Below are 20,006 nucleotides of genomic sequence, written 5' to 3'. Positions count from 1 at the left end.
TTAAAGCCCTCTCTGTAGCTTACTCGATTGGTGGAAACGACGTTTCGTAAGAAGCTTACATTGGCGACCGCGTCGGAATGTGAATTTTGGCCAGACCGTAGCCTGTGGCCCTCGATTGAGACATACTATATGCACTAGTTAGGACAATTAATACTGTGCGATAATGTCGTTTAAGCTGACTATCCCCGAAGCTGGTCAAGCTAGCCTCATTGTGGAGGAACAAGGTATCATTGTAATAATTAGGCGCCAGAGCTTCTCTGGACTCGCCAAGTGCATCCGAATCCTTCGAACCAAACAAATTTAGTACTACTGTACGATCCCCTCGACATTCCAGTGCTTATTCTTCCTGCAGCAAAGAAGAAAACGATCTGACGCGCCAAAAAGTATTTTGCAGACCATCGAGTGCATCTTTCAACCCTGGTCGATAATTATTCCGAGACACGCCGTAAGAAACTTCTCGGCGCAGGAGTATCCCTGTTACTATTCTACACCCCTGTTACTATTACCCGACCCGCGACTCACTGCCGAAGAACAAACGAGCCCAAGATAGAAAGTTCTAAAAGCCCCGTCTCACATTCATTCGCCCGGATTTCGGTCACCAGAATCAGATACGAGGTTGTATTGCTCGGTAAACCCAGTGAAAAAGCCACGGGCGATCCTGACCCAAGATCCAAGCTTCCCCTCGTTGCACCCTGCCCGCCATGTCTGACGCCCCAGTCCTGATCGTCGGTGCTGGCATCAGCGGCCTCGTTTTGGCTCAGTATCTCCAGAGTCAAGGAATACAGTTTGAGATCTTCGATCGCGACTCCGCTCTGGATGCTCGCACGGGTGGATGGGGTCTGACTCTGCATTGGGCATTGCCTGCTCTGCGCGCACTGCTCCCGCAAAATCTGGTGGAGCGTTTCCCGGATACCTTTGTGAACAAAGAGGCCTCTGCGCGCGGGGACGTGGGGAGCTTCCAATTTTTCAACCTTAAGTCTGGAGAGGCACTGTATAGTGTACCTGCCGAAGAGCGTATTCGGGTGAATCGCGGTCGGCTGCGAGAGCTTCTTACTTCTGGAATTGACGTCCAGGTATGGTTACATGCTGATTGGTTTGATAAATATTTAGCGATATTGGATACTGATAGTACCCCAGTGGAATAAGACATTGCAGAGCATTGAGTCCTCTGAGGACAGTATCACGGCTCATTTTGAGGATGGCTCATCCTGTACTGGCCGGCTCTTGGTCGCTTCTGACGGCGCTCGATCGCGTGCCCGTCAGATCTTGTATCCAGATGGGTGTCAGATGAACTCACTGCCCGTGCAGCTTCTTGGAGCGTCAACATTGTACACGACCGAGGAAATGGGCGGAGTTCAGTCCATCGACCCGTACATCTTCCAGGGGTCACATCCTGATACGAATGTGTTTCTCTTCTTTAGTTGTATGTTGTTGCAGCAACGAAGATCTTGCATCATCAGTTCTAACACATTAGCAGTCCTCGACACCCCGAACAACTTTGACGAAAGCAGCAAGGACCGGTACCATGTTCAGATTATTGTGTCGTGGGCTGATGAGAAAGACATCGCCGTGCCCAAGGAGAATGCCGATCGTATTGCCCTCATGAAGAGACTTACCGACAACTGGGCTGAGCCATTCCGCTCTTTGATCCAGAAACTTCCAGAGGATACGGAAGCACGCTCTATTCGTATTGAAGACTGGATGTTTAGTCCCAACCATACTCATAACCACCCTCGTGCAGTACTGATGGGTGATTCAGCTCATACTATGACCATGTGTAAGTCGAAGGCATATAAGATATCCCCAACAGCACTTTGACGCTTACCGAACGCAACAGTCAGAGGCGAGGGAGCCAACAACGCCATCGTCGACGTCCAAGATTTGATCAACAATGTGGACATGAAGAACCCCGCGTAAGAAGGCTTGCCAAAGAAAGAAGAAAAGTCGATATTTTCTAACAAAGGAAATAGTTCTTTCAACTCTGACACATTATCAAAGTTACTTGATGCTTACCAGCATGATATCTTTGCCCGGGTTGAGCCCAGCTTCCTTAATTCTCGCCAGGCCTGCTTGGATGCTCATGACTTCTCAAAGATACTGGCTGGTAGCCCGCTTGTTGCACCAAGATTGCTGAAAAGGGAGACTGAATGAGTGAAAATGAATTGCCTTTTGACTCCTGGGAGATGAAGCTTGTCACATCACACATACCATGACTCTGGCTTCTACACTAGCCACATATCCTATACAACGAGGCCCATTAGCCCGTATAGTCATTCAGAATCGCATTCCAAACAACCCTCCAGCTGTATTTCTACCCAATTTCTGTATTAACATTCACAAAATATGGGATTCAAGTCACCCCAGTGATGTGGCTTGTCCGTTTGATGCGTTTGATGCGTGTGGAAAGCATCACCAGCCGCCACAGCCTCGTCCATTGCGGCTTGGTCTATCCTGCTTCACGATGCGGCCGGTGTTTCCTCCCTCGTCGGCGTGACTCGGAATCTTTTCACTTCCTACATCCTACCTCAAACCGCTTTTGTCTCATAACCCCTTCGCTTTGGCCATCTGTGTCTTGATAAACCTCGACCATGACTACTCCGATGTCCATCAAAGATGTGGCAGACGAGGTCTACACCTCTGACCTCGCCAGCTACGTCGAGTATGGCATTCCGGTAGGGACCTTCATTCCTGATTCTGAGTTTGCACCGTCTCCTGCAACGACCGAAGTCATCATGCGCTACCGCCGCCTGGTTTTCTTCACCTTCGACGAGCTGGGTAATCCTCAATGGGAAGTTCGGGAGTTGAACGTCATGGGTGAGCCGATGAGCGAGGTGTGCCCTGATGTTGTTACCTTCATTGAGCGAGACTGTCATGAGAACCGCAACACCGATCTGTTCTCCGAGTTCAGGGTGGCCAACATGGAGATCTTCGAGCGCACTGCCTTCAAGTATCTCGCCAAGAAACACCGGCTGAATGAGGAATGGAACTGGCCTGATTATAACACCATGCGAGCTGAGCCCTACCGCCGCTCGCTGCGTCAGGTCCAAGTCAACCGTATGGCACAATCAATCTACACTGTGCCGACATGGGACCGCAACGGTGTTGATGATGTCCCGGGACGAGAGAAATTCTTGAAGGGCCTGGAAGGTATCTTCGCTTGGGAAATGAAGATCAGGTACGATATCAACGGTCAATACGATGCGAAAAGCGTTGAATACACCCGGGAGCGGTTCCTGCTGGCTGCTCGATCCGTGGACCTACTGCAGAAGCTTCTGCATGACACTGAGATTGAATGTGTTTCGAACCGCCCCCGCTACGCCCCTCTGGCTGTTCCAAATCAGAACAGGTCAGTGCAGACCGGAGGTTTCATTGTCTCGCCTTTCACTGCTCTCGAAGACCCGTTCTCAACTCCATTCAGAGGTCAGCAAACTGCGTCGACAGAAACTCCTGGCTCCGGTGTCTCGCCATATCCAGTTCCAAATGCACCGCACTCGACTCCAGTTAGAGGCCTGCAACGTCCAGCGATCCCCATGGCTGGCTCTGGTGCCTCGCAATATGCTGTTCCCTATGCGCCGCACACCACTCCAGTTTACAACCAGCAAGGTGTATCGTCTCCTACCCACAACCGAACTCTAGAACGGGTTGCGGGAAAGAATTGGGACCTTTTCCTTGACAAAATGGAACCTCAGGCCAACCCAATCACGCCTACAAATAAGCGCGCCTTCGACATCATGGCCGGAGATCAGAGCGAGGAAGTTCCATGGTATGCCCAAACCAGCCCCGGATACTTGGCTACTCTTGCTACTCAAGAGTACCCTGGACCCAACGCAGGAGCCCAGGTGAATGTTTCTCTATGGGACACTGCCCAGCCCAGCCCCGGATTTTCTGAATGCTCGACAAACATCATGCCCATTCCAGAGGGTACCGTCAACCCTCAGGCTCTTGAGAATCATGCCCCTGCACTGAATTCTTCCCATGTCTCGCACATGGTGATTCCTATCGGTGAGAATCAGCGCATCCGTATTGATGTCTCTCGAGAGTTTGATTTGCCCTTTGATCAAACTTATCCAGGGCCGTCTTTTCAGTGATTGTCTACGGTGGCTTGAGATGAGATATGAGAGATGGGTGAACATATGGGCTGTTCATTACCCGGAGATCGGGAGGATAGGAAAGTGTCGCTGATTACAGCGAGGTGGAGGATTCTTATTTAGACAAAGGTCAGAATAAGATATCCTTCTTTCAGATTTGCGTCTTTATCATGGTAGGGAAGCATATGTAAGGTTCATGTATCGTTGATTATGGACGCTAGGTTGGTGGATGTACAAAGGCTCATGCGTCGGTCAAAGGAATATTGGTAGAAATATGCCTCACACGTCACCCTTCGCCTTAACCTTGGACTCTTGATTACACCATTGTCAAGGCACCTGGTTCTGAACTTTTTGATCTTCGTATAACGCAAATTGCCTTTGTGTGAGCCTTTTGGTCACAACAAGATTAGTGCAGAACTGGAATACGCCCACAATGCCCGCTAGTAGAACCCCAATCAATGGGCCCAGTATTGCAAAAATTGTGAACCCCCATGATGCATTCTGAAAGGATGCATTTTCACCCAGATGGCTAGTAGCCAGTCCAACTTGCATCGCTGTCAACACAAGAGCGATGTAGATGGTTCCAGCAGTTAGGGGGCCGAGATAATCGCGAAATAGCTCTCCGTATGTCTGATAAGTAAACTGATAGCCTCGTAAAGGACTCGCATAGCGAAATGCATAGATCTTGTTGAGTTGTGACAGCCTCAACTCGCCATAGAGATATCGGAGGTTGACGTTACTCGGATTAGTGGCTCCTTTATCTAGGAGTTGGTGGACAAAACGAAGCCATTTCTCCCAGGTCACATCCTTCGGAACGAGGTGATGCTCATGGGCGATAGCTAGATCACATTCAAATCGAACCAAGGAGATATAAGAGTAAAGGAATCCAAGCGCGCACTTGTAGATGTCTTTGGTACATGTGGTGACTGGGTCTGGCGAGATGTGGTTTCGTCGTGCTTGCGTACAACATGGCCCTTCACAGGTCATCAAATTTGCAGCCCAAAATTCAGCATCCAGGATATACCGTGGTAGTGGCTTGAGATGGAGGCGTTGAGGATGTTCCCATACCAGGTGCATATCAATTCTGTGGTCGGCAACAATATCACGGGATGTTGCTATTTGAAAATTCAGGGGCTTGGGAGGCATCGGTCGGCCAGCCAGCCATAGGTATTGGTGGATATGGTTAAGCCTGTCTACACATAGATCTTTCTTCAAGAAGCTCTGAATGTCCTCTGTTGGGCGAATGAGAAGATGTTGAGATGTCAGAGAGGAGGCTGGTAAGAGACGCGATGCGGGGTCAAGCTCATGGCTGGAGTTGAAGGTCTCCTTGCTGAAAGGCAAGCCAGGTGACATTGGAATGGACCAAGATTCGTCTCTCCAATATTAGCCGGGTGCTGGTTGGGATGTGCACCAAAAAGATTAGAGAAACAGAATCGCATGGTGACTGGGTACTGATGGTGGCTGGATTGGCTTCGCACTTAGTGCCTAACACGTGCTTAGCGTGAAAGGCGTGAGCTTATGCTGAAGCTTCTGCCTAGAATCCCGCAAGAGTGGTTTTCGAGGCCTTTCATGGTGGTTTGGGTCGAGTGGAAATCTTCTAGCAGTGGTACCGTATTAGATATGGATAGGAGTTGTGACCACTACTATAGAGCGATGAACTAGGTAGCCTTGTGGTAATAATTGTAATCTTGAGGCGAGCTCAAGACATAGTGGGAACACGATACTAAAAGTTGAGAGTCTATCTCAAGAGAGCAATCTATCCCACAAATGCATGGAGAATACTCCGTACATATGCAAAATCATATTGAACCAGCTCCATGTCGTACTTAGTTTCTTATTCTCCACACCGATATCTACACACGGAGTGCCCGCGGATTCCCCGCGGCATTAGACCACGCCTCCGCCACTATCCATGTCCGAACGGACACCAGTGGTCCAAACGAGCGAATGAAGCAGACCAGCAGAATCAGATAAAGGCCATATGCAGGTCACCTTCCATCATGACCACTCCACTTTTACGAGGCTTTCGTTGTGAGTCAGTCGATTTATCCGACGCCAAAAGGCTTATCAATCAGGCGTCCACGACTTCGGGGCTTGGCATTTATGCCGAAAAGAGTAACTCCGAGCACGGAGAACTTCTCTTCTTGCCTTAACTCCAGCACGCGTTGCATAGAAAGTCGCACTTTCGCCCTCTTCGACACAATTTCAGACAACTTCTGGTCATTGAAATGCTGCTATTGGGTTTTCGTGGCTGATAATCAGAGCATCACTACACAAAGTCGCCCGTGGTACTCCCAAAACGGTCATTACTGCGAGATTGCATCAGCAAGGCTCTACGCGAGTCAAGGAGCAACTTATATGTATTCTTGCACGAAAGGATGCATCTTCGCTTCTCTTGACAAGAGGATATCTTCATAGGAAACGAAAACTACCAAAATGGGTGATCATCAAGATTACATGCTTCAAGAAGACGCCGCCGAGTCGGGGAGAGTGATTCAGAGGCGACGTCGCCCCCCACTATCTTGCACTGAATGTCGACGACGCAAGCTAAAGTGCGACCGCTCCCTTCCATGTGGACAATGTGTCCGCTCAAAAACAGCGGATTCCTGTGTCTTTGTTGGCCCTCAGCCGGGAGAGACATCGGGATCTTCACAACGCATGTCGCCCCCAGTTTCCCGCATGCGACTACCCAACGGCCAGGACGAGCAACCAGGAAGTACGGGTGGCATGTTTGTTTTTGACTCGAAAATGGGTCCCAAATCAACTTCAACTCGTGTCTCCAAGCGTGGCCATCAAGACGAGCTCCATGAGCTCCGACAGCGATTGCGCACGTTGGAGCGTGCATTGGCAAAGCCTGGGACTGCCATTCAAACACCAGAAACCTCCATTTATGACACCTTCTCTGAGGTGACTACCTCTCAAAACAGCGTTGAAGGTGCTGGCGTCGATGACCGGGTACGGTTCCTGCCCGACTGCAGCTTCCGAGGCAAAAAAGGCAAGACCAGATATTTCGGCCGCAGCCACTATAGCACGACGGTATCATTTGTAAGTTTACAACCAAGACACATTTTTAATACATGAGTAAACTGCTGACCCAAGTTATAGTTCCAAGATATCGGCACATTCATGCGGCGCAGCCACAAGACTGTCAAGGACAAAGAATATTGCGACATGAAAAAGTTCAAGTTCGAGATGTGGTCGCGTGAAAGTCAGGAGCACCAGCGAGCTTTTCGAGAGCAGGCTTTCAAACTCGACGTGATGGTGCCATCGCGAACCGTTGCAGACCGGCTGCTTCAGCTATATCTGGACACATTCGAGACCACCTTTCGAATTCTGCATGTCCCAAGCTTTCTCAAACAATACGCCGACTACTGGGCTAACCCCCAAAAGCCAGATATGGCCTTTGTTGCCCAGCTACTGGCAGTCATGGCTGCAGGCAGCCGATTCTATTCGCAATCTCCAGAACGAGATGAGCGGGACACTTATCAAAAGCCAGCAATGAAGTGGATCATGGCAGTCCAGTCATACATTTCTTGCAATTTTGTGAGCCCTGATATTGACTTCAAGATGATCCAGACACAGACTCTTCTTCTAGTCGCTCGACTTGCTATTGCTAGCGATGGCGACGTTGCCTGGGCTTCCTCGGGCTCCCTCATTCGATCTGCGATGACAATGGGACTGCACCGTGATCCGACACGGTTCCGTAAATCGACCACTCCATTTTGGTCGGAGCTTCGACGTCGACTGTGGACCACGATTGTGGAGATCGATCTCAAGATTTCTCTTGATCGTGGGGTTCCCCCGTCAGTGGACCTGGATGAGTGTGACTGCGATCCCCCATCCAATTGGGATGACTCCGAATTATACGAGAACATGGAGAACAACCCAGCCCCTCTGAGCACCGCACGATACACGCGTAACTTCTACCAATGCCTACTTTCAAAGACATTGGAGCTTCGATATCGCATCGCCAAAAAGATCAATACGTTACGTTTCGACTTATCATATGATGAGACGCTGCGAATGAGCGAGGACATGTTTCGATCAATGAAAACTGCGTCTGATCTTTTCGATGACAATGCATCGGGAATTAATCCCTCTGACGCGGCTCGACATCGATTTGCTCAGTCTCTACATCTCTTCATAATGCGCAAGTTCTTACTTGCCCTCCACCGCCCTTTCTGTCTGAGCGTCGTGCGACTCCCGAAATGCTCCTACTCGCGGAAAGTCTGCCTTGAAAAATCTCTTGAGATTCTATCGCAGATGGAGCTTCCCACCCCTGCCGACCCGATACTATACCCACATATAACGCAACTCGGAAGTGGGATGTTCTGCGACGAAACTTTCCACGCAGCTATTACGGTTTGTGTAGAGCTATCCCTCCAAGCCCAAGAGATGAGTCAATCATCCGGTCCAGCGATGGAATGCATGCACACGAGTGTGCTACTCAGCATGGTTCAATCGCAGCAAAACGTGATGCTGCAAGCAGTTGAGCGTGCCCTGGATGACTTTGGACGAAGAGTGGGATGTGGCACTGGAAAAGGAACAAAGCCATACTTTTTCCTGGGTCTGATTCTAGCATCAGTCAAGTCTCGCATTAAGGGAGAAGATCCCTTCCATATGATCGAGGCAGCATCCAAACGAGCTGTTCGTGTTGGTCGAGGCATCGTGAGCGGCCTCTCGTATGACGAGGCGTTGGCGAGTGCGGACCGACCGCCTCCACAGGTGAGATATCCATTCTCTTCTTCTTATGAAGCTGCTTTGCTTATGTGGAATTATCAGCCTGCTATTTCTCTGGATGGTCCGATAGAGACGACTCCTCTTTCTGTTTCTTCTATTGATTTTGATTTCCCTTCTTTGTTGTCTGCGGACTTTAGTGATTTTGCGGTAAGTTCTACATTTTTATTTGAATTGGGGATGGTCATGCTGACTATTGTAGCCGCTTGATTTGGGAGGTTGGTTTGAGGGATTGGATACCAGTGGAGCAGAGCTCTGGGACAACAATCTTTTTGCAGACCTGCCACAGATTTGATGAGGAAATGCAACCAAATGGCCATTGGCGAAGGGCAGGGCAAGGGAGGGTAGGGAAAAGAATTCTTTTTTATGAATAATCTCCTCTATATTGATACCCAAATAATCTCTGCTTCTCACAATAATGAAGTCTGATATGTGTACACATTATGAAATAAATATTTCCTGTTTTCTAAATCACTGATAGAACTTGGATTGACGTGACGAGCATGAGGGATTTGATTGGACTCTGACTGAGAATGCGGTTGGATCGAGTAAGTCATGTAATGAAAGGCAGTGAAAGCCCATTTCGAGCCCACTGGTATTCTTGACTTGAAATCGTAATCGATGTAGCAATGTCAAATGTTAACGCCATTAGCATGTCTTGGATCAGCAGTTAAAACGATCGTTCACCCCAGCGCCAATGTTTCCAGAAAACATTGGCATCGACTTGGCGCCGTCATTAGTTCTACAGGTCAAGCAAAAAACGAATGGCAAAATGAAGAATTCGAATCAATTACCCACGCCTTCATACAGTAGCCATCATCCCTTGATACAGACAGAACATTCTGGCCCTGGATTGTTGGTAGGGGTGATAAGGCCAGCGGCAGCGCCGATCCGTGCATACTGCGGGTCGGCAGGCATGAACTACTCCTTTTGTGCGCTGTGATATGTTCGTTTATGGTGGACTGCGCAAGGATAAGTGGAGAAAAATTGTACCAAGCTTCGTAGGCGCAGCCGATCCTACGGAAACAGGGCTATAGTGGCTGGCCGGGGACGTAATCATTGCAGTTCCAGCTGGGCTGCATGTTTGTTGCAAGCCTGGACCTTGCACTGAGGTAGATTCGCTACTGTACTTGCATATTTCCTCGCCTCGGTGCACAGCCCCTCTTTTATTATCGATCTAATTATGAACTAGATCTTCTTTCGTGATGTTACACGCTTCCCGAACCAAAATCATGTCCTTTCAATTATAGCTAAAAATAGGGTGTAGCTATACCTAAATGCATTGTGCCGAGGTTTGCCCCAACTGTTATCTATGATACGTCAGAAGCTGAATACCCCTGCAGGAAGGGATATCTACAGCTAAGCTGTTGTGCCATCTTATCATGGCAGGAGACTTTCTCAACGGGTTCCCAAGAAGGGCGCGCATTCCTTCGGGTCGGAGTTGAATCATACTGGCATTTGCACAATCTATCCCGATACTGACCTGACGGGCCCGAGCTCCGGACTCCAACAATTGCTGTCAGGTCTCATTGTTGTCTTTGCGTGAAGGGGCCACTCTTCGATTCGACTATATCTGATTTGGAGTCCTGCGATTGAAAGGTTTGCTTCACATGCGGCACTGATACCTCGCTACTTGCGAGACAGGATGCTTCATCCAATCCTTGACATCAGCAGTTTCAATGTCGCTATCACATTCTCTGGTTAGGCATGAACATCTTGGATTCGAGTAATCAATATACTGACTTCGAATAGGTATATTCTTGCTTGGTTTTGGGTTCATCTCGTTGAAAATAAAACAGAGATGGTACCTTGGGGAAGCATGTATGTATTTCACTCGGTTCATCTGATCGCATCTAACGGTCAGCAGTGCCTTCGTTCATTTTCGGGGCTCTTCTAGGCCCGTTTACCACAAATCTAATAAACATGAGCCGATGGAGCAATGGTGGTGACGGGGAAGATATCGGAGGCATTGCTTATGTATGTCTCGTCAAAGGTCCATTAAACCGGACGACCCGCGATCTAACAGCTATAGGCACTGGCACGCCTTGTCCTTGGAATTCAAATGATCAAAGTTGGCTATGAACTGCCCAAGCGATACCTACGTCGACGGCTGGTTGAGCTGACAATTTGTCTACTCCCCTTGATGGCGATACAATGGCTGGCTACTTCAGCATGCATCAAGTTGATGATACCCCACTTATCTTTTGTATGGCTTCTCCGCACATCAATTCCTCACGAAGACAGATCGCTAACAAGCTGGCGTATAGTTGACAGCCTGTATCATTGGATCCTGTGTCATCTGTATAGACCCGGTTTTATCTCAAGCGATCGCAAAGGGCCCCTTTGCCGACAAGTATGTTCGACGGCAGCTTCGAGAATTTATTTCGGCCGAAGCAGGTGGAAATGATGGATTTGGATTTCCTTTCCTTCTGCTCTCAATTGCATTACTACGATACGATGAAGCTCCAAATAACGGCACGGGGCCGATGAGACGTGATTGGATCGGAGAGACCGATACTGGTCGGTTTGGTGGAGATGTCGGTCGCGCCTTGGCGCATTGGGCTGTGGAAGGAGTTCTGTACATGATTATGATGGGCTCGGGGTATGGTCTTTTCGTTGGATTCGTCGGTCGGAAAGGCTTGAATCTGGCTTCCAAGAGGTAAGAATCTCGTTCCTACCTGCTCAGATGGCAGATGCATTAACACGTGGCGTAGAAGGTGGATCGATAGGGAGAGTTTTGTATTATTTCCAGTTGCTCTTGGGGTAAGTGAAATTGCGTTGCTTCATATCTGTTCCTGCCGTCAATAAAAATTGCTGACACTTGATTAGCTATTCATCGTTGGCACTTGTGGCTGCTTCGGAACCGATGAAACCCTTGCTTGCTTTATTGCTGGATGTGCACTGAACTGGGATGGCTCGTACCACTCCGAGATTGAGGCACGACATGATTCTTTCAACTCGTCAATTGAGACGGTTTTGAATTTTGGCACGTTCGTCTTTCTTGGAGCTGTCATGCCATGGGATCAGCTCCATATGCCTCATGTTACTGGAATTACAGTCGCAAGATTGGTCTCATTGGGAATCCTGATTGTATTATTTCGACGAATCCCTGCTATAATGCTTGGATATCGGTTCATGCCCAAGGTTTGCAGTGATTGGAAGGAAGCTCTGTTCATGGGGTACTTCGCTCCGATAGGTGAGTCCAAGCCGCGTAAAAGTTTTTGAATGTTAGCTCACTGTTTTCCCAAGGCATTGGGGCGATTTGCTATGTCGAATATGCTCGTCGATTACTTCCTGATCCTGGTGAAAGTGATGCTGAGATTAACTATCTAACGGCGGCTATGATTCCAGGTAAGACTTGAACCAACTCCTTGGCATGAATCTACTGATGCAAGTCTCTACAGTGGTTTACTGGCTAGTCTTCTTCTCAATTGTCGTTCACGGACTTTCAATCCCGGTGCTGAACGGTATCTACAAGTGGCTACGGGTCCCCGTTATCTACGATCACCCTGTGGAGATTTTACTGCTTTCGGAAAATGAGCCCATCCCCAATAACAGCGTCGTGAACCGGCAAGCCCACCACGTCACAGTAAACAATCGTTTTTCCTGCATCTCTAATCACACCGGGGGGTCGGAGCTCGGCAGTCGTCACCAAGGAGAGTTAGACACTGTAACGATGATTTTGCGATCCAGCGACCAGGACCGAGACACTTGTTCTCTAGCACGAAGCTCAACAAAGGGGTCATCGCATCAACTTGAGCAGGCCACTGCTAGGGAAATAGTTTGACTTTTCACTGTACGTACGGTAGTATGAAAAGATGGCCCCGATTACGTAAAACCTTTAATGCAAAGATTGAATGTTAGATGCACAGGATTTGCGCGTCTCGCAACTTAGAACCGGTTTGATGACAGTTAAATGTGCATTTAAATCAATAATAAGCCGTTCGTGCTTGTAGCTCAGGCTTTATTGACACCATCCAACCATTCGTTTCGTCATTAAGCCGACACGCTATCCCCGAGCTGTTACCGGGTAATATCTCCATAGCACAGAAGTTGCACGATCGAGATCGCCTCGATCGAGTGCATAGCCAAGTCCTACGGCACACCTCGACTTTCCCCAAACGAGACTTGGCTGCTACTGTAGAACCGAGTTTACCATCCTCGGCCAACCAGAACCCACATGCACTTGACCCGACGATCGCGTTGCCCGCAGTTCTGGTGCAAACGTGCACATACTTAAACTGTAGTAGGGGCCGCCCCTGAAATGGTATTTAATGAGGGGCTTACTAGTGAATGTTTAACTTGGAAGTCATGTCGTACTTATTATATATGGTACCCTAGAATTAGGGAGGTGTTTTGCTAATTCAACAGGTCGTTGGTGACAACACTTGGATTGCGCGTTGCACCGGGGGGCAGGCCCCAAATCATGCTGCTGGCCTACTTTTGGCTAACTGGTTCGTCACATATGTCTGGATGAGCACTCGCTTTAAAAAAGGTCTACTTAGGCATTGACAACAATGTGGCACCGCACGAAGGCTTGGAAACCCTTGGTGAGGCCGCAGTGAAGTCTGGAAAACTTAGCTGAAGTACTCTCAACAGACTCAAGCGCGAGGATGCGGCGCATGCAAATGCCATTGAGAATTTTCCGGTTTTTTGTAGCAGCCAGTAAGTGTATCTGCTCGCTGAGATAATGTTTCTACTTGTCCTAATATGAACCAGCCCTGATTGCAGTGTACGCCGGAGTTCCAAGTGAGACTGTGAACATATTTGGTGTGTGGTATACGGTTTCGCGTGTCGCATTGAGTCACTGCTACTCATATATTGAAACCCCATCTTTGAGCTATCTTCGCTCTGCGGCCTGGTGGGCTGGCAACATAAGTTGCGTCACTGGAATAATTGCGGCGGCTAAGAAGCTATAATCGACCCGGCCTCGTGGAAGCATTAACGATCTGTATATATACCGTTGATACCCAATGGAATGCATCTAAAAGAACGACTTTACGGTGTGCTTCGTGACTAAACCCCAACGATGTCGTTGAGGAAGAATATCCATTCAAGTGGTGTAATGGAATATGTATCTCGACTGCCTCCGGCTGGATTGTTGAGAGGCAGCCTATATTCCCTTAAGCTATTACCCACCTGTGCCTTGCAATCTAATTTTATTCAATAATTGGACGTTGAGAGTATATATAACTCCTTGATGGTATATTTACCAGTTGGCCATCTAAAGAGCGTGTATCCCTTGTGTAGACGAGAATGTACTTACTTCGCAACATCCCCGGCTTGACATGCAGAAGATTGATAAGAAACGGAAGAACCTGTAACCCCCACACTGTTGCCCCGAGTAGCCTGAGCTGGGCTCCATACAGGAGACACCTCCCACGGGCAGGAGCGTGGGGAACAGCATCATCGGACAACTTCCACCTACTGTATCTTGAAAGTCCTGCAATTGACCCACTTACACATGAAAGGAAGCACTCTTGGCCACGGTGGATTTTTTGACTAGCGACATCCAAACCCCTGTGAGCAAGGATCATTGCTTCGTTCACCGCTGAGCTTGCGTTCTCTTTCAACTGGATCTCCATCTGGGACCAATGGACAATGAGACTTCTTTTTACAGTAGTTGCTCCTCAAGTGACATCCCGCAAACACTCATGTCTAAGTTCTTCTGTACTCCGAAGGTAAGACCATTTCCTATGAACCTCGAAGCTCCGATCGGGCAAAGTCCGAGTTTCATAAGGCTGTCGTGGGGACTGACTCGTGGATTGGTGAGCGCCCCCACGCCTCGCTGGCATATCCCCAGCCTTGGCACCCCCGCAAATATCCTACCTGATTTGATCTTGAACTTGACTGGCTGATCTTGCTGGACTAGGATCAGAACTTGTCCAGATATGCACCAGGAACGTCTACGCATGTTCCCCGCTCACTCGGAACTTCTATTCTGGACAGAAGACATGGGCCTGAGAAGAAAACTCTCCGAGTGCCAGACGTGGGGGCACAACAGCATATAGATGGCACTTCCCACTTCCCCGGCCCCAGGTCTTAGACCGTGCACTAAAAACCGTCCCTCTGCAATCTGGATATTCAGCAGTCATTGTTATGGCTAACAAAGAAGACAACCCACCGAAGGAGGTTGAGGATGTTGTTGATGAAGAAGGCAAATCAGCTAGTGACCCACAAGTTATGCCACCCTCGTTGGCCGTTCTATCTGAGATTGAAATTGCCAAGATTAGACGACGTGCGACCTTGAAGCTGGATCTCCGGATTATGCCGTGCATGGTGTTGATGTATATCATGAACTACCTGGACCGACAGAATATTGCTGCGGCTAAATTGGCCCAGATCGACCAAGACTTGAACATGACAGCCGTGCAGTATCAAACATGCGTCAGCATCTTGTTTGTAGGCTATAGTACGTTCCCTTATCTAATTCCTTCTGAGATGACCCATAACTAACCATTCCACCTCTAGTCCTCATGCAAGTCCCATCGAATCTCATTGTGGGAAAAATCAGATTTCCTGGTGTCTACATCTGTTTTTCCATGGCCCTCTGGGGTGTTCTATCTGCCTGCACAGCTGCTGTCCACAATCCCTCAGGCCTCATGGCTTCTCGTTTCTTCCTCGGATTTGTGGAAGCAGTATTCTTCCCCGGAGCGCTTTTCTACATGTCATTGTTCTATACCAAAAAACAGTATGCGATGCGGACAGCTATTCTGTATTCGGGTTCTCAGATTGGCAACGCCTTTGGTGGTTTGTTTGCTGTCGCAATCTTGAAATTGGATGGAAAGCATGGCCTGGAGGGCTGGCGATGGGTGAGCAAATTTCTTAAATCCGAAATCTCCAGCTACCACTAAGCTTTACGTTGAATATAGCTTTTTCTGATTGAGGGTGTTGCAACCGTTGGTCTAGCAATCCTCCTTGCATTCATTTTGCCGAACTCGTTGAAGTCTGTCAGTGGGCTTAGCTCGCTTGAGCACGAGTATCTGTTATGGAGTTTTGAAGAGGACAACGGCCAGCAAGATAATGCTGACGAAGCCAGCGTGCAAAAGGGCGTCATGATGGCCATAACGGACCCCAAGACATGGTTCTTCATGGGCACACTTTACTGTGTATGTGACCAAATGGCAATTCTTGTGGCTTGTGATAGCGAGACTGACAGAAACAGATCTATATCGCGGGAGCTGTGACCAATTTCTTTCCCTCAGTGGTGGCCACCCTCGGATACTCCCGAAATAAAACCTACGGCCTGACCGCTGTTAGTAGCTCCCAGTCTGTGATAGAAGCGGTTCAATTGCTTATTCGAAATCTTTTGCAGCCACCATATATGCTCTGCGTGTTTACTATGATTCTGAACGGTTTCCATTCTGACAAGGTATGTGATTGAAAGACGCCACTCAACTCATCTAACGAGGTAACAGAAACAAGAACGCTACTGGCACATTGTATGCCCAATGGTCATCTGTCTCGCGGCTAACATTATAGCCGTCTCGACGCTGAACACCGCGGCACGCTGTAAGTTCCATTTTTGATTCAAATCGTTTTTCATTGATGGTAACTGGTCACGACCATAGACGTTGCCATGATGTTGATGCCAGGATCGTTTTATTCGGCAGCCATCGTTCTTCTATCATGGGTAGCAGGCACACTATCACAGCCATCGATCAAGCGTGCATCAGCTATTGCTATAATCAATGCAATCTGTAACACGCCAAATGGTGTGTTTAATGCAATTTCTCGAGCTTGTGTCTCATGCTGATATTATAATCATAGTCTGGGCATCCTACCTTTATTACTCTTCACCACGATATCTTGCTGCATTCTTGGTCAACTTAGCTGCTTCTATCTTGGCTATTATATTAGCAACAGTCACCCGAGTCTACTTGCAGCGCCAGAATCATAAACTCGAGCGTGGCCTTGATATGGGGCGAAATGGCCCGACTCCTGCCCAGATTGCTGTTGGATTCCGCTATGTGGTCTAGAATTTCTATTTGGATTGATCTTCTGGTGTTGGGAATTTCAACATATCTAGAAATGTCCTAGTCTGTGTTTTTAGCCTGATGTGTGTACGGCGAAGTCGCTAAGAGATGTATAAACTTCGTCATTTAGCAGCCTGTGCTTCGCACCTAGGGCTTGAGCGTAAGACTTGATTGGGTGGTTTCTTCATGACTACCATATTTAATGATTACACATTAATTAGTGACCGACAAATCTACAAGATCGTCAAGATCGTCATCAGTAATTGAGGCTATACTTGACACACCGACCCTCATCAATTCCGCACACCAGCCTTGATTGGTGGAACAACCTATTTCCAGCATGCGCAAATCACCACTTCCAAGACGGCAGATTACCGCCCGGCCACAAGACCAAGCTCTTTAATAAAGTGTCCCTCTTAACATACAAAATTAGACCTCTCCGCATCCCCGCGGCCTGGTGCTTGGCAGAGTGCGGAGAAATCCGCCCATGCCGAGCTGTGCTGCAAAAGACTGAGCGCAATGCTGCGATATGCTCTTGTTGATCGTTCCCCATCAAAACTCTCATGTTGCTCAAGCCATTGTGCATTTTTACAGGCGGAGAAATGCAATTTGCTTCCCCGCGTGCCAATGCTGACCCAGGCGGGCGAAGCTGGGGGAGCAGAGTACAAATGGATGAGAGATGGCACTGTGACGATTGAGAAAAGGGTCAATTTCAAAGTACAATCTGCTGAAGGTGAATTGGTCATTGCGATTGGATATTTCGGCTATTTTCATTGGAAGGGTGCTTTGTGCCACTCAAAATGAAATTCCTCGCCCTTGGCGCGTTGCTTGTCGGCGCAGTCACCGCTGCTTCAACGGGTCGGATACCTCAAGGTGCCCAAATCATCCCTGTCCATGACAAGTCCTCACTGCGACACGTTGGAGCCCATGGACAAAAGTACCCAGACCGTCGGACTGTCACAATTCGGCCATCGAAGAATGACAAAGATGACATATCCGAGGATTTCCTCTGGGGTATCAAGCACGCCAATCATGGCGGCCGTCTGCTGCTGAAGAAGGGCAAGACATATGTAATTGGCAAGAAGCTCGATTTGAGCTTCCTGGATAACGTCGAGGTCCAATTGGAGGGTGAGATTAAGGTAAGCAGCACATTCTGAGATAGTCTCAATTCAACGTCTGACACGCCTAGTTCACCGACGACATCGACTACTGGCAAGCAAACAACTTCTACTACTCGTTCCAAAAGTCCATCACCTTTTGGGTCTGGGGTGGAAAGGACATCAAGATCTTTGGTCATGGTACCCTGAATGGTAACGGTCAGGCATGGTACAATGCGTTTGCCGGACGAGAGATTCTGGTACGACAATAGTCTGTGGTATAACCTGAATCCATCTGGCCTGATACTAACTGTTTTCCAGGACTCAAACAATACCTTCTATCGACCAATTCTGTTCTTGACCGACAATGCAACTCGCGTCAGCGTGGAGGGCATCACGCAGCTGAACTCGCCGTGCTGGACCAACTTCTTCGTGCGCACCAATGATGTCTCCTTCGACAACGTGTTCATCAATGCGTTCTCAACCAATGCCTCCGTAATTGTCTCCGATAAGATAGATATGCATGTTAACTGACCGGAATTCTCCAGGCTCTGCCGAAGAACACTGACGGCTTTGACACGCTCAACGTGAATGGACTCAGCGTCACTAACACCCGTGTTGATATTGGAGACGATTGCTTCTCGCCCAAGCCCAACACATCCAACATCTTTGTGCAGAATCTGTGGTGCAACAACACCCACGGTGTTAGCATGGGCAGCATCGGACAGTACTCGGGTGTGGAGGATATTATCGAGCATGCGTACATCGAAAATGTAACCCTTCTTAACGGCCAGGTAAGCATGATCAAGATTCTGAAAGCCCGGACATGAACCTAGTCCCCATAGACAAGATATCTGACTCACCGATCCAGAATGGTGCTCGCCTCAAGGCTTGGGCCGGCCAGGACGTCGGCTACGGACGCATCAACAACATCACCTACCGCAACATCCACATCGAGAACACTGACATGCCCGTGGTCCTGGACCAGTGCTACTTTGACATCAATGCGACCGAGTGTGCAGCATACCCGTCTGCGGTCAACATCACCAACATTGTCTTTGACAACATCTATGGCACGTCTTCGGGCAAGAATGGCAAGGAGGTTGTTGATTTGACCTGCTCCCCCAACGCGGTGTGCTCGGGAATCCACCTATCGCGCATCAATTTGACCAGCCCTGCGGGTAGCCCACCGGTGGTTATCTGCGATGGAATTCAGGGGGATATTGGTGTGAACTGCACTAGCTCGGCGTAGGAGGAATCGAAGCACGAGCTGGATGATGTGGTGGATGAGTTGTATGTTGTGGAAAATAGTAAATTGCAGAAACCCATGAGGGAGTAATAGCAGTAGCATCTAGTGAAACATAGATATGATGGATTTTTCGTAGCCATAGAGTATACCTCGTACTCGCTCTGTATGTATGTGGATATCCCCACAATATCAAACGGGGACTGCAAAAGTACAAGGGCATTGCAAGCGAGTAGCCTGACTGGCCATAGATAATATGAATGCACGCGACAAAGCGGATAATAACAGATCAAATCCACGACAGCCTCTAGACCTCAATTTGTCTTCCCGGTGGGCTGCTCCCCACGGCCCAACGAAGCTTTGGCCACCTCAGCTGGCTCGGGGCCAAGACGCGTAAATTGCGTAGACTCTGATAGAGTACTAGTGCCAGCGGATCTCATCTTACGCGACACCCATGAACCCTGTTCGCTACGGAGCATCACAAGAGAATCTTATTCATTTCTCCCTGTATTATTATGCTTGATCCTTGGCTTGTGAATGGCTAAAGACGCCACCAACCGCGCCCAGCCGCCAAGCGGGAACAAGCATTATGCGCCCGGTCGGGAGAAAGGAGGAGAGTTTTTGGTGAGCTCGTCTACCAAAACAACTTTTTCTCCACGAAGAATCCATTGGAACACTTATTCACATGGCGGGGTCTGGGGTATCTACCTGTCATTGAGATAATCGTACACCCCGTCTCGAACGACCAGATGATCTTCTCCCCGCGATGATTGGTCTTGCTACATCCCAACACTCTCCACACCCCACAATCCCCACACAATCCAGACTCGCCCGGGCAAAAATCATATCCGGCCATGGCCTA

At 48.7% G+C, this 20,006-nt stretch overlaps 9 protein-coding genes across 9 annotated transcripts; 8 read left to right on the top strand and 1 right to left on the bottom strand.

Moving 5' to 3' along the window:
- Positions 1 to 701: 701 nt before the first annotated feature.
- Positions 702 to 2,151, top strand: N7458_011554 (FAD-dependent oxidoreductase; the record flags this gene model as incomplete). Its single annotated transcript, XM_056914936.1, has 5 exons — positions 702 to 1,073; positions 1,138 to 1,423; positions 1,478 to 1,777; positions 1,838 to 1,913; positions 1,971 to 2,151. 5 exons carry the CDS (start codon positions 702 to 704, stop codon positions 2,149 to 2,151), a joined length of 1,215 nt encoding a protein of 404 aa, XP_056759690.1.
- Positions 2,152 to 2,588: 437 nt separating this feature from the next.
- On the top strand, positions 2,589 to 4,088 carry N7458_011553 (uncharacterized protein; the record flags this gene model as incomplete). The annotated part of the gene is made up of 1 exon (XM_056914935.1): positions 2,589 to 4,088. One exon carries the CDS (start codon positions 2,589 to 2,591, stop codon positions 4,086 to 4,088), a length of 1,500 nt encoding a protein of 499 aa, XP_056759689.1.
- A 327-nt stretch (positions 4,089 to 4,415) lies between these two features.
- N7458_011552 (uncharacterized protein) lies at positions 4,416 to 5,441 on the bottom strand (the record flags this gene model as incomplete). Its single annotated transcript, XM_056914934.1, has 1 exon — positions 4,416 to 5,441. The coding sequence occupies one exon, from the start codon at positions 5,439 to 5,441 to the stop codon at positions 4,416 to 4,418; it is 1,026 nt and encodes a 341-aa protein (XP_056759688.1).
- A 1,083-nt stretch (positions 5,442 to 6,524) lies between these two features.
- Positions 6,525 to 9,120, top strand: N7458_011551 (uncharacterized protein; the record flags this gene model as incomplete). Its single annotated transcript, XM_056914933.1, has 3 exons — positions 6,525 to 7,133; positions 7,194 to 8,975; positions 9,028 to 9,120. 3 exons carry the CDS (start codon positions 6,525 to 6,527, stop codon positions 9,118 to 9,120), a joined length of 2,484 nt encoding a protein of 827 aa, XP_056759687.1.
- A 1,350-nt stretch (positions 9,121 to 10,470) lies between these two features.
- Positions 10,471 to 12,612, top strand: N7458_011550 (putative plasma membrane antiporter; the record flags this gene model as incomplete). The annotated part of the gene is made up of 9 exons (XM_056914932.1): positions 10,471 to 10,525; positions 10,578 to 10,646; positions 10,693 to 10,802; positions 10,858 to 11,031; positions 11,093 to 11,484; positions 11,540 to 11,588; positions 11,655 to 12,021; positions 12,075 to 12,176; positions 12,230 to 12,612. The coding sequence occupies 9 exons, from the start codon at positions 10,471 to 10,473 to the stop codon at positions 12,610 to 12,612; spliced, it is 1,701 nt and encodes a 566-aa protein (XP_056759686.1).
- Positions 12,613 to 13,196: 584 nt separating this feature from the next.
- Positions 13,197 to 13,410, top strand: N7458_011549 (uncharacterized protein; the record flags this gene model as incomplete). The annotated part of the gene is given in 2 exon segments (XM_056914931.1): positions 13,197 to 13,320; positions 13,331 to 13,410. Coding segments are annotated over 2 exon segments (204 nt in total), but the record flags the coding sequence as incomplete, so codon positions are not given.
- Positions 13,411 to 13,438: 28 nt separating this feature from the next.
- Positions 13,439 to 13,744, top strand: N7458_011548 (uncharacterized protein; the record flags this gene model as incomplete). The annotated part of the gene is made up of 2 exons (XM_056914930.1): positions 13,439 to 13,490; positions 13,545 to 13,744. The coding sequence occupies 2 exons, from the start codon at positions 13,439 to 13,441 to the stop codon at positions 13,742 to 13,744; spliced, it is 252 nt and encodes an 83-aa protein (XP_056759684.1).
- Positions 13,745 to 14,924: 1,180 nt separating this feature from the next.
- On the top strand, positions 14,925 to 16,804 carry N7458_011547 (uncharacterized protein; the record flags this gene model as incomplete). The annotated part of the gene is made up of 7 exons (XM_056914929.1): positions 14,925 to 15,237; positions 15,297 to 15,637; positions 15,698 to 15,934; positions 15,991 to 16,197; positions 16,244 to 16,337; positions 16,397 to 16,540; positions 16,596 to 16,804. The coding sequence occupies 7 exons, from the start codon at positions 14,925 to 14,927 to the stop codon at positions 16,802 to 16,804; spliced, it is 1,545 nt and encodes a 514-aa protein (XP_056759683.1).
- Positions 16,805 to 17,601: 797 nt separating this feature from the next.
- Positions 17,602 to 19,150, top strand: pgxB (uncharacterized protein; the record flags this gene model as incomplete). The annotated part of the gene is made up of 5 exons (XM_056914928.1): positions 17,602 to 17,940; positions 17,991 to 18,158; positions 18,220 to 18,393; positions 18,447 to 18,692; positions 18,770 to 19,150. The coding sequence occupies 5 exons, from the start codon at positions 17,602 to 17,604 to the stop codon at positions 19,148 to 19,150; spliced, it is 1,308 nt and encodes a 435-aa protein (XP_056759682.1).
- Positions 19,151 to 20,006: the final 856 nt, after the last annotated feature.

This window comes from Penicillium daleae (assembly GCF_028827525.1).
Source record: "Penicillium daleae strain IBT 16125 chromosome Unknown utg000009l_segment0_segment0, whole genome shotgun sequence".
In the NCBI taxonomy this organism is placed as follows: domain Eukaryota; kingdom Fungi; phylum Ascomycota; class Eurotiomycetes; order Eurotiales; family Aspergillaceae; genus Penicillium; species Penicillium daleae.
This window is presented reverse-complemented; position numbering and strand designations above follow the sequence as displayed.